Source organism: Pyrus communis, chromosome 3 (assembly GCF_041283825.1).
Source record: "Pyrus communis isolate YQ-2024b chromosome 3, ASM4128382v1, whole genome shotgun sequence".
Taxonomy (NCBI): domain Eukaryota; kingdom Viridiplantae; phylum Streptophyta; class Magnoliopsida; order Rosales; family Rosaceae; genus Pyrus; species Pyrus communis.
In genome coordinates this window covers 5,241,901-5,259,352 of record NC_142567.1, presented here as the reverse complement: position 1 = coordinate 5,259,352, position 17,452 = coordinate 5,241,901, and the positions used below count along the sequence as shown (strand labels likewise).

General features: G+C 37.7%; 1 protein-coding gene and 1 long non-coding RNA gene across 2 annotated transcripts; one reads left to right on the top strand and one right to left on the bottom strand.

Annotated features, from left to right (window-relative positions):
* The first annotated feature begins 1,084 nt into the window (after positions 1–1,084).
* Positions 1,085–3,238, top strand: LOC148697797 (uncharacterized). The gene is made up of 2 exons (XR_015960539.1): positions 1,085–1,921; positions 2,901–3,238. It is a non-coding gene; the product is annotated as an uncharacterized LOC148697797 (long non-coding RNA).
* A 2,104-nt stretch (positions 3,239–5,342) lies between these two features.
* LOC137714535 (ABC transporter G family member 9-like) lies at positions 5,343–9,748 on the bottom strand. The gene is made up of 4 exons (XM_068453729.2): positions 9,251–9,748; positions 8,123–8,894; positions 7,227–7,555; positions 5,343–6,311 (listed from the first exon to the last, which is right to left on the bottom strand). The coding sequence occupies exons 1-4, from the start codon at positions 9,353–9,355 to the stop codon at positions 5,649–5,651; spliced, it is 1,869 nt and encodes a 622-aa protein (XP_068309830.2). The 5' UTR covers positions 9,356–9,748; the 3' UTR covers positions 5,343–5,648.
* Between the last annotated feature and the right edge of the window lie 7,704 nt (positions 9,749–17,452).

Genomic DNA, 17,452 nt, shown 5'->3' with positions numbered 1-17,452 from the left:
CCATTCTAAATGCCACGCATATATGATTTATAAAAATTTGAGTCGTATATTCTTTACCGCTTTTAGTTATTTTGGCTTTCTTTACGACTTTTGGTTCTTTTGGCTACTAATTAAGAGATGACACATACATAGACTTGATTCGTAGATACGAAACCAAATGGTCCTAGCCAATAGAAAATGTACAAATACACACGAGTAGATATTTTGTTAAAGATAAAAGGATTAAAGCGTAGTAAGATGTGACAACCAGTCCAATACATGATTACCATATCATGTTTAATTTCTCATGTCTAATCCCCATCTCATGTCGATCTAATCCCCATTTTCTCAATATGCCTTGAATTGAGAAGGTTATCCATTCTAATCCAATTCTTTAGACAAAAAGAGGTTATAGTATGTAATCATTTTAAAGGTTTATTGTTCCAAAACAAACTACCTTGACGACTCAAATTAATAAATTTTGAATTTAGATCCCATCATTAAGAGAGAGAGAGAGAGAGAGAGAGAGAGAGAGAGAGAGAGAGAGAGAGAGAGAGGAAAAAAAAACTGTTCAATTAGTTCCTACATTCGCTTGAATATTCAACTTCAAAACTTAACCAGATTAGACATACAATTTCATATTGCTTTTGGATTTTATTGACATCCAAAGTTCAAATCTAGACCAATGACTTCATTTTGGAGCTGAAGATATTATTAGTAAAACGATCCACTCTTCTCCGTCAAAGAAGGATTTTAGTAAATAACTGTTAAAGTATTTTAAGTGGTTATTCTAATATAGGTAACGAAGAACTCATACAAATGTTAGACTTTGCTAGCCAATCTTTTCAGTTTTCTAGCTATATGCATCCTTTAACACCAACATTTTGACTCTCTAATTCAACACCGTAATAATTAATAAGGGGAGTACTAGTAAACATTTTAACTTGACGATTTTCTTAATTTTCAAATTGATGATTAATCGGGATCGATCGATGATTACATAGTTGCTTAACTCTACATTCTCAGTCTGTACCCGAAGATTTTCAACTCCATATGTACATGCAAGCTAGCTCATCCGCATCACTTCATTTGGCTACTATAAACGTGAATATTGTGAGGCATACATAGAAAACAGCGACTTTTCAACTTGACCATAGCAATACCTGTCTTCGTCTTCATTTTAATTTTTTTTTGGTATTAATTATTATGAATTTGGGTTATTTTTCTTTTGCATTGGTAAATCTTTATTTTAATTAAAATTTTTGGACCTGGTGCATAAGTAAATCACAACATTGAAATCGTTTCTATAAAAAAAGGGCATCATCTTTTAAGGATTAAGTTTTTTTATTTTATTTTAATTTTTCTATTTTCAAGAAACGATATTTCATTAGATAGGTTTAATCATACATCAAGACGTCTATAGACATTTATGATGCCAAGTAGGGGTGGACAAACGGGTACAGGAACCATAGGTCGGGGTGGGCAATCTAGGTTTGGGGCGGGTACGGGCAGGTTCCAAATGTTTTAGAAACTAAACGGGGCGGGCCGGGTCCTAAACCCTAGAAAAACGGGGCCCCGGACCGACCCGTTTCTAATTATAATGAACGGTTGAGATTGAATGATACCCTATCATTCAATCTGAACCGTTAGTTTCAACCCTACCTTTAATCGTCCAGATTTCCATTTTCCAGAATCTGATCTGTCTCTCACTCACTCCCACCTCTCCACGGACCACGACCGTCCGTCACTTCCTATCCCTGGACTCCGACGACATCCCAGAGGACCCAGCCCATCACCGCCGCCGCAACCAAAACAACGGCACCACCCACCAGCCATCCTCCGCGACGACATCCCAGGACCCAGAGAACCCAGGTCCCAGAACCTCGATTCTCTCCTCTTCGAATTCGCAATCTCTCTCTCGTCGCAGCCTCTTCGTTCTCAGGTAAAAACCCTAACAAACAGTTCGATCTCGCGTCTCTCTTTTATTTGATTCGTATTATTGGTTTGTGGACTGAGTGATTCGTATCTAAGTAAAAACCCTAAGCAAGTATTCCGGTTATTGACGTTTAATTGTTCTGTCAATATTGGTATTTGGAAGTGTTAAATGAAAGTGGAAATGCATAGATGCCTCAGATTTCTGGATTATTGTTCTGTAAATATGTGATAGTATTAACACTATATGAATACCAAGTTAAGCATCAGTACAATAAAACTAAATAGAATCTAAACATCACAGGATACCCTGATGGGTGGAGTAGATTCTGTATTATCCCTTTGAAATTAGGATTCTCGTATTCTTCATCGATGCATGTGGAAATGGGGTTGAAGCTCCCTCATCTAACCCCAGTCTCTGATGCACGTTTCTGGAACAAGCGTGCAGCCCCTTCTGCATTTCTGGAACCAGCATGTTATAGTTTTCCTCCTTTTGGGGTCGAGCTCTAAACAGTCAATAAGTTCTATTGATTTGCTCCTATTGTAGGCTGCCATTGGGAGTAGGAGTTTGAGTCAATAAGTTCTATTGATCACACACACATTAAACTTAAAAGTAAGAATGACATGGGCAGGCCATGAATGTAGGAAACTATTAAGTGCTTGGTTTCCATTTATGAGATTACTTTCCAACAATTCATGTAAGAGTATTTTGAAAGAAGCAAATCAGTATAATATGGTTGGATATTAGCTATACAGTAACACAGGTATTGATAGTTTCATGTAGTAATTTTGCTTAAATACCATTTTAAGAAAGAGAAGTTTCTTGTGTCATTGATATCATTGTTTGCAACGTACGATTGAGCTATTAGTGGCTCTGTTGATTATATCCACCCTGCCCCATCTGTTACTATGTCTCCCTCTTTCTCTCGCATATGGATGAATTTAAGTTTTGTGCGTTGCTGGGTATTAAGGGTATACTTCTTTGATAGTGTCAGGAAGAAGCCGAAGAGGAGGAAGAAGTAGAGTCTGAAGAGGAATCAGAAGAAGAACAGGAAGAATCCGAAGTCAGTATACTCATTATTTGTTCTTGATTATGTGTCATGATCTGTTTGACTTAGACTTTACTTGAAAGCTACAAAATTCTTGATTTTAGTAGTTTGCATATTTCTGTTTCTGATGAATTATTGTATATTAAAACATCTTAGTTCACTTGTTGCCGTCGTATCATATGTTTATGGGAGTACCAGTAGTTGACTTCTAGTTTATCTTCTCCTCTAGCCGTGTAAAGATATATTTTTGCTATACATATTGGCCTATTTACTTTGAATTCTGAGCTGGAACTGGCATTTCTTAATCAATTTCAAATCGAATGACTTCATACTCAGAGATCTTGCAGGGAGTAGTTCAAAATCTGCACTGCACTGAAACTGTGAATCTGCTGGGGAATGAATCTGTGCAAATGTTAGGTTTTCGTTTTTTTTTTTTTTTTTTCCAAGGACCCGTGGACCCGGCCTGAACCGGCCCGTTTCAACCAGGCCGGGTTAGGTTCGGTTCCAATATTAGAATCTGCTATACCCAGCCCAGCCCGACCCATTTCCTTTGCACCTAGGTCTGGTCTAATCCGGTGCCTTCAAAATTGGACCCGGCCCGGCCTGTACCCACCCCTAATGCCAAGTAATACCCAAAAAAAGAAAACTATGCACATGACAACATTTAAGCGAAACCCTAATGTAACTTATAACGCTAAACCTTGACTGCCGTCAAGAATCAAAGTTGTGCCCTTGTAGAACTTATTGCCTCTAGTCATATAAAGAACATTTGAAATAATTGACAGATCTGTGATCAGTTGCACATACAAGCAAATAGTCTTGATTAGGCAAAAGGCATATTAGCATGTCGCAACAAAGTCTTTAAATTGGTGATAGATTGATGTTTAAACCGAATTTTATGTTTTAAAATATATTAGCAATTATTTCTTAAAATATATTAATAAATACGTGGGGATATTATTTTTAGGGAGCTTTTTATAGAGAGACAAACTTTCATTATATTTCAAGGAACTCTACTAGTTTTTAAACACGTGAATAAGAGATAAAAACATAAAAACAACTAAAGCCCAATCCAAAAATATGGAAACAATGTTTTAAAATACCAGCTATATCTCTAGGGCTTATAGAATACAACCCTCATAAGTCCAACAAAATTAATATGTGTCATAAGCTCAACCTATTCTGGACTATGCAGAATCAGTTCTGAAACTATTTGCAAAATCAGCGTGTATCATTTATTACTAGAACCAGTTCAACCCGTTCTTGACCATTTTTGCATAATTAGTTCAATTCGTCCTTGATTATTTTTGCAGAATCAGTTCAACCCGTCCTCGATATTCTTGCAACCTTTAAGTCGGTTTATTGTTTGAAAAGGAAAGGTAAATCAGGCAGAAAAAATTGTTTTCAGGCTGGATATGCGGAAGGGCTATGAAATATTTGAATGGTCTTTTTTTTTAGGAGAAAATGATGTAAATTATAGGGTTCGCTTTACGAAGTTAACAGGTGGCTTTAGACGTGGTTATAGATAACATTGGAGCTATTAGAGGTCTTGTAAAAATGAGAGTTCCAAGTTTGATCTCCGTGTTAGCTATTGAACTTTACTCGATTGTTGGAATTGGCAATAAATATATGCTTCATTGTTGCCTCTGATCGTGGAAGTGGATTCAGCTATAGCTATGCAGATGTAATCTGGAAAATGAGTGCTTTGCAAAAGGGATGTATGAGGACGAAGTTTGTCTTTGCATTCTACAACTCCACATTCTTGTGACTCATATTTCATGAGGGGCTAATGCAGTGGCGTTTCAAAGTGCTCGTTTCGCCTTCAGAAGTACGGTTTCTCACATGTCGACCCTCTATGGTTTATGGATAGTGTAATGAAGGATTACATTGTAGTCGAGCCATAAGTTTTGTATGTTCTCATTCGCTCGAGTGTGCTATATGTTCCCTTTACTGAAAATTTTCCAATGTGGTTTTCTTTAATGTTATGTACAATGTGGGATAACATACTTGTGGGACAAAAATTAAGCATCAAAGAAACCACTTCCCATGCATCCTAAACTCTAGAAAGTGCAACTAAAATGAAGTAATACATAATTACTGATCACTACCATGTATCGTAGAGAAAATTTTGGTACCTCAAAACTTAGAACCTAAACAAACTCACAAACAATAGGGATGGAAGTTATGATATCCTACTTGAATGAGGGATTATTTTCTTGCAAGTAGCAAGGAAAGATGGTGTCTTGCTTCTCTAGATGGACAAAGGATTATTAACTAGAGGATACGAAAATTTCAACAACCGTTGATTTATAGAATAGGGACATTAAACTGAATCATGAATGAAATAACATTTTCTGCATTTAAAACAACAAAGCTTCTAACTGTTCTGAAAGTACTAGTTGTCACAATTTTATTCATAGATGTAATGTCAGAGTAGCCCACCAAATTTTACATGTTCTCTACCCCTGCTAATTAAATACTCTTATAGAAAATTTATATCTCACATGTGTCTCCCTATTTAGGATACAATCAAACCAAACAGGACATTAACTTCGGAAGCAAACATTATCCAAACGATCGAACTGGATATATAATCTAGAAGTTCTAATCATTTGTAAACCTCTTCTGTCTTACCCACAAACCAAATTAACTAGCTTGTAATATTTAATCCTCTTATTAACTAAGAGTCTAAGGGTACTTCTTCTTTGTAACACCAATCCTCATGAGGGCTAAATAACCGATGAACCTGTAACCCACAAGCATAATGACCAAAGCAACCACAGCACTCGATTGTCCATTGAGACCAGCAGATTTTATAGTTGGGAAATCTCCAACTGAGCAAACCCTACCATCACATGGGTAGGTATCACTTTTCTTGTACTGAGAACTCAGCAAGAGCCTGTAGGTGTAGTTGCTTAGTGATAGATATTTGATCCAAGAAATAAAAACAGGAACATGTTGAACATAGTAGCCACCAGCTAGATTGAATGACAACATGATGATTGATGCGAGAACCGTTGCCTTTTTCTGGTCCATAACCAACGCCCCAGTAGCAAGCCCCATGCCTTGAGCTACTAAAACGCTGAGGAGCAGAGCGAACAAGGTGTGGAAAAAGTTTCCGGCCGACGGTTTGAGGCCTGCCATCCAGTATGCTACGGTGACAAATAGGGTTGGAAGAGCAAGTTCCATTGGGAGGTCAGCAACAATCCTTGACACGAAATAGGAGGAGAGTCTGTATGTGCCTGAAGCTCTTTCTTTTTCTAGCATCTTGCGCTCCGGTGGAAAGGTGAAGAGCGCTTGGAACAGTGGGAAGAAACCCCAAAATCCTGTCATAAAGAAGAGAAGTCCAATCTGCACGCATACACAGCAACACAAGATTATCAAGTTGCAAAAAATGGTTATAATGCTTAAGCATTGGTTTAAGTGATATTTTATGTCATGCTATATGCATAAACCCAAATTTCAAAGTTATTGACATGTGTATAAAACAAGTTAGTTGTAGAGATTTAGTATTATTTTTCTTTGGGTTTAATATGCAACCTATATTTTCCACAATTGTCCCAAACCCAGAAAAGGAACCACGTTGTTTTACCATTCTGAAGGATATCGATCAAAATGAAGGAAAAAAACAATGTTAGTAAATCACAGTAACGGAAACACATTATATATGTGATAAGTAAGGTTTTAAAAGACGTTAGGCGCTAGTTGGGCGGTGGGCTGGACCCGCTTAAACGCACTAGGCGGATTTAAATAAATTTATTATATTTCATGTAAATAAGTGTCCGTTAATACTTAAAATATATGTAATTTCATCAAAAACTACAAAATAGAATGACATATATTATGGAGTATTGGTACATAATGAAAACATGGGGAACAAACATATAATATGTGTTTATTTAAGTATTCAACAAGTCTCTTACAATTTATTGAAAAAAATAAAATGCAAATGAAAGTTATCTATTTTCTTCTAAGTGATTCGCAACCTAGATGATCTAGGCAGGTGCCTCAACAGGTCTAGGAGCCCTTTCTTAATTTTCAAACGTCTGGGCATTAATCGGGGCAATAACCAGCCGTCTAGCTCCTAGGCGGGGATTTTTAGAACAGTGGAAGTTATGTTGAGACACAAACAGTTCATAATTATTGCATTATGTGGTCTCCCTACTTTTACTAGAACATTATTAACACTAAATCTTGACCTAAAAATCCTATGAAACTAGATGCTGCAAATCCTAGAAAAATGAGATGACATAAGTTTTAGTATACCTGATCCTCCAAGTGTGCAATATCAGATTGCCACCATAGTAGGCCAACAAGAAGAGCCACAGCCAACACCTGACCAATCTTGAGACGAGAAAAGGCCTCATGCCTCCTCTCTTTCATTCCTCTCCTCAGCAACACAGAGCATTGCTGCCACCAAGTTGTGGACCATTTTCCAAACTTCTTGTCTTCTGCAGATCCATCTTGAAATTGACTGGAGTTATTGGTTTCTTGAAGTTTAGTTTTCAATCTATCTAAAAGATTGCTTTTGTAGGCCAAGGTCAGACTCCGCTTCACCTTGCTCTTATTTTCATGTGATCCATCAGGTGCCAGACCTGTAGAAAATGTAATATTTATTACTCTCACAAAATTTCAGAAACATGAGATATCCACTTGTAACACTTGTGGGCCAAAATCTAAGAGCAAACTTTCATGGTGAGAGTATACTAGCTACTAATTAATGTAACATTCCATGTCACGATACAGACCACGTACGCAGAAAAAAACTTACAAATCGCATTGTATGATTGACCAAAAGGCTACACGGTTTATCTGTGCCACAGAAGTCTTTCTCCCCAAACCTACGTATATAGTTTGTAAACTTGCACACACGTGCACTTATAAACGCACCTGCATGCATGCTCACTTGTAGGGTTGCAAACACGAGATTAACTTATGGGGATGACCATAATTGCATTTTCTCATGGAATTTAATAATCAGAATTTGTTCCCCTAACAAACGTGACAATGTTACAGACATTTCCAAGACATTTATAGGTTTTTATTAGGGTCTCTCCGATCAACCCTAATGGACTTCCTAGAAATTTACCTTAATTTAGAAGTTTACATGACAGCTGAAATAAGGAATTAAAAACAGCTACTCAATCAAATATGAAACATACCATTAGCAAGGTCCAATAGAAAATCCGCAGGATTCATAGCGATCACGGGGGCGTACCCAATGCCTGAAAAATAGTCCATAACCTCCCCTGTCTTCCCAAAATACAAACAGTTCCCTTCCGATAACAGCATCACCTTATGAAACATGTAGAACAGCCTACTTGAAGGCTGATGTATAGTCATCACGATCGTCCTCCCACCACTTGCCAAATCCCATAGTGCCGACACAATTCGCTGCGCTGTTGTCGAATCGAGCCCCGACGTCGGTTCATCCAAGAAGAGCAAGCTAGGATTTACGAGTAATTCTTGCCCTATACTAACCCTTCTTCTCTCCCCGCCCGAAATACCCCTCATGAACTGATCACCAACGGCGCTATTTTTGCATTTGGTTAATTCGAGCTGTGTAATCACCGCATAGGCTTGCATGACCTTCTCTCGCTTGGATAGCGTGTTGGGCAAGCGAAGAAGTGCCGTGAAGACTAGGGTTTCGGTCACGGTTAAATGCGGGTAGAGAAAATCGTCTTGGGTTACAAAGCCAGCGTTTCTTTTCATTGTGTTTGTGAAGGGTTTGTTGTTGTAGGTTATGGAACCACCAAGCTGGCCGCCAAGTCTACCTCCGAGTGCGGTTAGGAGGGTTGTTTTGCCACTTCCAGAGGGGCCGAGCATGGCTAGGATTTCGCTGGGTTTAACTAGGCCGTTGACGCTGTTTAAGATCACTTTCTCTTCGGACTTAGTGCTCTTTTTGGCTTTGATCTTGTAAACCACGTCTTCAAACTGTGATTTTGATCGAAATTCGAATACCCATTAGCTTAATTATGAAAAGGATAATGCTATGGCCATCAAATATTTTAACCTAAATTTGCAAACCAAATGATGTGATTTTTTATGATTAAATTATTACTTAAACGTTGATTAATGTGCTTATTTTCTATTGATGACACATTATTTGATTTGCAAATTTAGTTTAAATTTTGATTAAACCTTATGAAAATGCTATTAGGGGTTTTCAAGAAGAAAAAAAGAAAAAAGAAAATAGGATCTTGATCATCAATCTTGAGCTATTCAAATAAAAAAAGAAAATGCTTGATTTATTTTTTTTGTCCCAAACCATATCTCCTATCTTTATTTACCTTCACTGTGACTGGTCGAATGGTTTTCTTGAAGATACCGGGGGTTTCACTGTCGGGCCTTCTATTAGTTTGAGACTCTATATCCACCACCATCTCTTGCTCCATGGTTGTGTATCTCAAGATCAACGAGCTCTCCCTCCCTAAAACCCTAATCAAACCACTAACCTTTTTTTTTTTTTTTTTTTTTTTTAAGTTACAAAATTAAAGAGAAGATCAAATCAATAGCAGCTGATCCATCTCTCTCTTTCTCTCACACTACTAGAGACTATAAATTTTTTGCAAGCTATAGATAGAGTACATATATAATTAACTATTGAGAAAGAAATGAGAAAAAGTGCCGATCAAGTCATGCGAGAGAGATGAGAAATAACAGACGAGCCAGACGGGACCAGTTTGATGGGTTCCGTGTTAACAGTTATGTACTCTCTTGTTTTCTGTTACAATGAGCCAGCACATGTTTATATATTGCATCAGAAACCAGACCGATCTCCGCAACCCCACAACAACTCTACTTCTTATACCTCTACGACTTCTATTTATCATTTTAATTTCCCAAAACATACGTTCGCAAATTTAACAATGACGATTGCACAAAAATGGCTAACTTAACCACAATGCGTAGCAAATTAAGAACCCTTTACTTACTTTGTGTAAATACTCTCTCTCCGTGGAAATTTAGTGGCAAAATAAAGAGATCATAGGGACTTGTGTGGAGCAAAATGGCTAGCTAGGCTAAAAGAATGGTGTATAATACTATGTGCATGTGTGACCACTTTTGCCTAGAATATTCTTCAAATCAACAAATTTTGACCATGGTGGGTATATAATTGTAGAAGTTTACTGGATTTGCCTGGTTACCTCAGGAAGTGGATCATTGGCCATTGTTTTTCAGCTTACTTATCACTGAGCATGTTACCCTTACCCACACTCAAATTAATGCTTAAAGATGCTTCCACCATTGAGCTTTTATCAAACTTTATACTCAGATAAATCACTTTCTTAATCAAAAGAAAAAGTAGTCGGAGACGATTTTGTTATACAGTAAATAAAAGCATATAGAATTTCAATTTGGATAGTAATTATAAAACACAGTAATATAAGCATGGATAGTAATTATAAAACAAAATAATAAAAGCAAGATTGTCTTATACTCATTAATTTAGTTAATGAAATGCTAGTTGCTGTATTAGATGTTAATGGTCATTGGGACAGGATATTAATTTGTTTCCAAAATTCTTTGCATGGCAATTTCCCATATCTTTTTCCACCGTGCGCGTTTATTAAGAGTTTTTATTCTAATTGTCTTAAGAAAAGAAAAAAGATGTTAGAGCAAAGAAGATGTCAAAATTGTCATATAAGAATAACACACGTTAAACCCGACAAGCGTGGATAACCATTTGAATGGAATGGATTTGAGGATGAAATTTCGTTTATTTTTCAGATATGGGGAAAAACTGTGAATATTATTCAGTTATGATTTTAGATATGGTTATAGAGGTTCCTAGGCCCCGAATCCATCCCAAATAATTTAATAATATAATATACTCACAAGTATTGAAATTATTTGATAATTTGTTATATTTGATTTTGTCATCAATTATTATTTTTTTCATGGAACCAATTTGTCTTAATTTACTATCTTATTTGGCTTATCATGAACATCATTTTTTTTTTTTTTTTAAATTTGGATGTGGATATTCAATGACGGAATTAGTATCAATTAAATTATAATTTGTTAGTTGAACACATAATCTTTTTGCATTGACGAAGATAGATGTAACCCAGTAATCGATGGAGAATCTGTTACCCAGTAGGTATGATTATGGATAATCCTGATGGTTAATTTGTAGTTATGGATATTGTTAATTTTTGGTAGTTATAGGGATGGATATGGAATTTCCGTCCCCAAATGGAACCGTTTCCATCCTTACTGCCACATAGACGTACAACAGTAGAAAATGGCAACAACTCTATCCAACCGAGTCTTCAATTTCTAACGTGGAGCAAAGTCAATTGATGTCAAGCCTTTTGCTTTCAAATTTGATAGCTACCATCAAATTAATTTAATAAGTTTTTTAATAGGGGTGATGCAATTCATAATGAATGATGATATGTGTTTCAAGTATTTGATTGGTTGTCTCAATAAGTAGACCCCACAAAGAGATGAAACACATTATGGAATGATATTTTTATTTAACATATCGCATGGAGCAAAAAATTGTACAAAATATCAAATTACCACATAAACCATCAAATATTATTTTGATTTTTACATTTGATTTCTCTTTTAAAAATGCTGTTATTCTGGCTTTTGTCTATTGTGGACTTGTGTCTTTTGTCCATATCTTATGGTGGCGCTGGTGCAATCTATCATGGTGAAATTAGTAGGTTTTTTTTGGTGATTTATTCGCAAAGTTTCTATTTTACTGGTTATTATTAATTTGTTTCTTTCACAGTTCCTCTTCAAAGCCATAACTTCTTGTATTCAAAGGGTGTCCCGTACTAGTTGTGTTAATGATTTTGTGTGTAGAATCTCCCATGCAGCGAATTATAAAAAGGTGCCCCTATTTTGTCTAGGTATCTTGGGATAGATAATGAGCTTGGGATAAATAATGAACAAGCGATTCATGACATATAATCATAATAGGTTGGTTTAGATCGATCTTAATCAGGTTATTATGATTATTTTATGGGAAACTTAATGAAAATGGCTTGAAAACTTTGAGTTTTAACGATAAGGACAAAATAAAGGGTAAAATGAATAGTACCAGGATTGACTTGTAAAAATGTAGTTTTTCGTTAAAGTGAACAGTACCGGAAGCTTTTCGTTAAAGTTCCATTGTTTTATTTCTATATTCACTCATGGATTAATGAATTAATTGATTGAAGTTTTTGGCTTTGGAGTGTTGGCACTAAGACCCTTGAGGTTTATCGAGTTTTTACAAAACCCCCTTAAGTTCAAGACATTAGACTAACATCCCTTCAAGTTTTAAGTTTCTTTTGCATAACCCCTTGAATAAAAAAATCTTCTAATTTACCCTTATATTAAAAAAAAAGAAACTCAATTTTTTTATTGGACAAAAAACCTTTATAAATATATTAAAAAAAATCAAATTAAAACATGGACAAAAAAAAATTAAGAAAAAAAAATTAATTAATACATTGAAATTTATTTTATTTAAAATAAAGAAGTTGTTTTTTTCTTCCCCTCCCACCTCCATCTCCATCTCCTCCTTCTTTCTTCATCACCTCTTTCTCTCTCCATCATCACCACCGTTTCAAATTTTGAGCAACCACCTCCATCTGACCCTAGCTAAAATTCTCATATTCTTCCCATTGGAAACCACCTCCATCACCCACCCATCACAGTCAGCTGACTACCTTTCACCCCACAATCCGCAAAGGTATCCTTGATTCAGTAACATAAAGAACCAGTAGTGGTGGAGATGAAATCTGGAAGCTATGGCAGAACTCGAGCCCACTTCCTGTAAATTGGATTCCTAGCACCACCACCAAAACCCCAAGTCCCCAAAATCCCTACCATCTTCCACCGCATCCGCCATTTCCACCCTAACCTGATTTCAGTACCAAATTATAGTTTTATTAGACAGAGATCGTTATTGGTTTGTTCAAGTTTGAATGGGTGGGGGTAATGGAGAAAGAAGGAGAAGATGGAAGTGCTTGCTTGAGTAGGAGGGGAAGAAGAAGATGAACATGTTTTGTTCAATAAAATATTTCTCTAACCCTAGAGACTCAATTCCTTTTGGAACTCTATTTCTATGGTAATTTCTGACATGACCCGTTAACCTGACACGAAATTAATAGGTTTTCGAGTCGACACTATAACAAATCAGATCGTTATCGGCTAACCTGATAAACATTTATTAAGCTAACGGGTCGGTCCAGATATACATGTGGGTAACTTGTTGCATAATAAGAAAAATATGGGGCTGATCACTTGGTCCTTGGTCGAGTTCTCCCTTTTCTCTCTCTCACATACACCAACAGTCTTGTTATTAAGGATCTGACTGCCACCACTTGGTCTTTCCTTTTCTATTTTAACATTACTAGTGTCTAGGAGTTGGGATGATATGGGGCCGATCCCATTCTTCCCTTGTAAGAGATAACCCTTGCTCTAGAAGCTTTTGGGCTGTCACCTTAGTCGGGCGGTCGTTCTTATCAGCTCCTGAACATTGAAGAATCCCAACATTGGGATTGTAGAAGTTGGCTTCTGCAACGTTGGCTGTAGGGAAGAATGGCCGTGATTCGGCTTCCACCAACTCCCAAAATCCAGCTTTTGCTTCCTTTTCCTCATGGTAGATAGCCATTTGTTGGTGTAAGGTAGATGACACAGAAGGACTATAATGAATCCAATCTCTGCCCAGTAAAGCTCCATAAGTGGAAGTATTGTCTACAACAAAAAAGGCCAGCATGATTTGTTTAGAACCCAAGTTAACTTTTAATGGCAATATCCCATGAGTCCTAGTGATAGCTCCCGAGAAACTGGAAACTATAAGATCTATGGGGATAAGATATTCCTCACTTCTGCACACTCTCTGCATCTGCTTGTATGGCGGCACATTGACCATAGCTCCACCATCAATCAAGACCTTCTTGAAAGGTACTCCTTCCAGATGAGCAGTTATATATATGGGTTTGAGATAGTTAGCCTGGGCCAAATTCGGGTAGCTGAAGACCATTCTGTCAGAATACACTATTTCGAGCTTTTTCCTTAATTGCTCGGGTAAACTTGTCCGGCTGTTCTTATTGTCTTGCTTCTTCAACACTAACATGTGCCATCATAGGCTTTGTCACCAAGTAATCACCCTCCATTATGGCGGGTTTATCATGCTCGGCGTAAAACATGGCAGATAGATAAAACATGTGTCATGTTTATGTGGAAGTTGCTAGGTCTAAGTAAGTCTTCTCTCTTGCCTCAGATATGCTTTGCGAACTTATCCAACCAGTTTTGTGCTTCTTTTGGTAGCACTAGTTTGGGCAAACATCCTTCTTATGTGCCAAAATTCTGTACTTGGTCCATGTCTTCATAAAGGGTATCAACCAGCATTGGTGAGGGTATCCCCCTCTTGGGCGAGATAGTTCCAAAACAGATTAGCTCTAGGCTCCACCTCGGGGTTTGTATTATCATTATATCCTCTTGAGCCCTTATCAGAATTCTGTATTTCCCAAGATGAGGAGTTTACGGCACATGATTTCATTTCCCTTTGGTCTTGCTATTGGCCTTCTTCACCTCTTTTTTACTCATCTAATGAAGTTAAATTCTCCCTCCATGAGGCACACTCTCGAACTTTACATTCTTCGAGGTTTTTGAAGTAGTGGGGACTTTCAATGAGTTCATGTGGGCCTTATGCTGCCTTTGGACCCTCCTGATCATAGAGACTCCCATTTCTATGATATGCCTCCCATCATTTCCGACTATATACCATTTCCGCACGAGTCGGGCAGGTTTCATCTCCGTGACTGGGTTCACTGTCCTCCCTTTCATTCTAATATCTCCACTGGTATAATTTGGCTAGGGTAGCCTCACATCTACCCATCTTGGTTTCTTGGCCTCCATGTCCTCCACTTCTTCAGAAGTTTGTAATTTCTAAACAATTCTGACAAGTCCTTTGGTTGAGAGTCCCCTCCCAACCTTTGGAAGACATTCCTTGAGGTCTATTTTTCAGTTGTCAGCAAGATACTTCTGCGAGCTTTTAGTTCATCTTTCTCTCTTCTTTTGATTAACTATAATCAATAATGACTCTTGCTACTGGTATTTCTAACTCACAATCACATTGACATTTACTACACAATACCACTCCTTTGATTATGGCCACTTTGGGCTTTTCAGGCAACTTGATAACTCATTCAGTTGACCTATCAACTTGCCTCATTTCTGCCTTCACCTCCCAAGTGGCTTTCTTTTTCCCCTTCTCGGCCCATGTCAAGTTGATCATGTTTATTGAGGCTTCTGGAAAAGAATCAGTATCAACCATCATATTACCCTGTGATTTTTCTAGCAACAACTTTCCTTTGACAATAAGGTCTTGTATCCAGTCTCTAAATTAGACACAGTTGGTAATGGAATGGTTGAAGGTGTAGTGCAGCTTGCAATACTTCTTTCCTCTTAATTCCTCTGGCTTAGACAGCTTTTTGGTGTTGTCAGGCACAATTACTCTTGCCCGCACCAATTCTTTATAGATTTCTGCTGCCTTGGTTAGATCGCAGGAATAACTTTAATACTTAGGGGGTTTCTTTGGTACAAATCCATCGTCATTCATGACCATCTTCTGGTATTTAACCGGCTGGACCAATCTCATCATTATCAAAGGCTTGAAGGGAGTGGTCATCTCTGCTGCACACATATCAATTCCATCTCTGCCACAACTATCATTCTCTTTTGGCTCCAACTTTTCAAACTCTATTTGATAAATGGCAGCCTTATTTTTGTAGAATGGAAGTACTTTGGAGGAATGTTTTGCTTGTCGTTCCTCGATCAACAATTTCTCATACTTGGTGGCAGCAATCACCAGTTCTTGCAACTCATTAAACTGCACATCATAAAACTTTTTCCTTAAAGGTAGCCTCAAGGCCTTCTGAGCAATAGCTATAAGTTAGACATGGTTGATAGGAAATTGGCATCTCATCCTTGTCTTCCTAAACCTCATCATGAAGTCCTCGGTAGACTCATGCTCATATTGCTTCACCTCAACTAGATCATTGATGGTTATCTCTGGCTCTATCCTGTAAAACTGTTCGTGGAAAGCCATCACCATTTGCCCCCAGTTAGCAATAAAATTTGGGGGTAAAAGAAAATACCACTAAGATGCTAACCTTGTCAATGAATTCCCAAACAACCTTAACTTATAGTTAGGATTGTCCTAAAATGCCACATAATTGTTGGAGAACTTGAAGATGTGATCCCTAGATGACACATTGTTATCTTCTCCGCTGAATGTTGGGAATGCAGGCATCTTAAAGTTAAGAGGAAAAGGATTCTACTCATCTGGTAGGTAACCCTAAACAGCGGGCGAGCTTGTGGCTGAGCATTTCTTACCACCATCCTTCTTAACTCAGCCAACTCATCTTTGAGTTGCTGATTGGCTGTATTATTAGGTTGGGTATGAGGAAGTTCCCACTTCGGGCTACGATCGTTGCCCGAGTTTATCTCCTTTCTTGTTTCGGGCTTCCTCCATTTGGCCTCTCCTCCTTTAATGGCCAATGGTGGTGGCCTATAAGGATGAGGCTTGTCTACCTTGGTAGGCTCCCCTTTCCCGCTAGATTCCCTAATCAACTGGGAAATCCCATACTTCGTTCTTTCTTCCCCGCTTTGCCTACTACTGTTTAGTGAAAATATGGGGGCGGGCAATTCTGCTTCCAGAATTTCTTCCAACATCGGCTGAATAATTTCGAATCCTTCCTTGTTCTTTCCTTTTATTCCTATTTTCCTCAAGTAAAGGAAATAAAAGAATAACTGGTTCCATCACAAGGCTGGCTTCTTTCATTATCTCTCTAGTTCGATTATTTTCTAGAGTAGAGTACTCCAGATCTAGTATTCTTTGCAGATTCCATGTTAGGGAATAAGGTTTGCTTACTTCCCATCTGGTTTCTAGAGAGATTTTCTCTATACTCTTTAACACGGCTACCATGATAGCCTGCAGGTCTTCACTTGTGACATTTGCTCCTGATTTCTTAGAAGAAGTCGGGTTTTCCGTCAAGACAGATCCTTGTAGATCTTCGGGGAGATTTGCCATGTTTGGTCTTGGTATATACTGGGGTGGTTTTTTATTCTGTTTTCCACTTGAAGGTTTGCTCTTTCCTTTGTCTTCTTGGCATACAAGACTTGTGATCCCACTAGGCATGCCAAAACTATGTTCAGGCAGGAATTTCACTAGAAATGATCCCTGGCTCGAGCACACAGCTCCTCGAGGAGTTGTCACTTTAGTTGTTTGTCAGGCTCCTACTTGTTGAGAGACTGTAAGAGGAGGACATAGTTAGTTCTGAAATGTGCCTTTGTTGGGCCTTAGGTGTAGGCCTTGAGGCTCGCAATTAAAATTAACTAAGTGATTAGGCGTGCCACTGCCATCTTAGTATGGTAGATGTAGAACAAGTGTGTTTAAGTCAATTACTTGCGCCCTAAGTTATTCTGACTTCTTGTTATCAAAAGATTGTTGTAGATGGGTTATGTCTACATTAAGTTCT

What these genes read in the sequence shown, in the direction of transcription:
- LOC137714535 (XM_068453729.2), bottom strand. Translation starts at nt 9,355, where the DNA reads ATGGAGCAAGAGATGGTGGTGGATATAGAGTCTCAAACTAATAGAAGG. An exon ending in TTCGACCAGTCACAGTGAAG is followed by an intron (nt 8,895 to 9,250) that starts GTAAATAAAGAT and finishes TCAAAATCACAG; the next exon opens with TTTGAAGACGTGGTTTACAA. An exon ending in TCTATTGGACCTTGCTAATG is followed by an intron (nt 7,556 to 8,122) that starts GTATGTTTCATA and finishes CATTTTCTACAG; the next exon opens with GTCTGGCACCTGATGGATCA.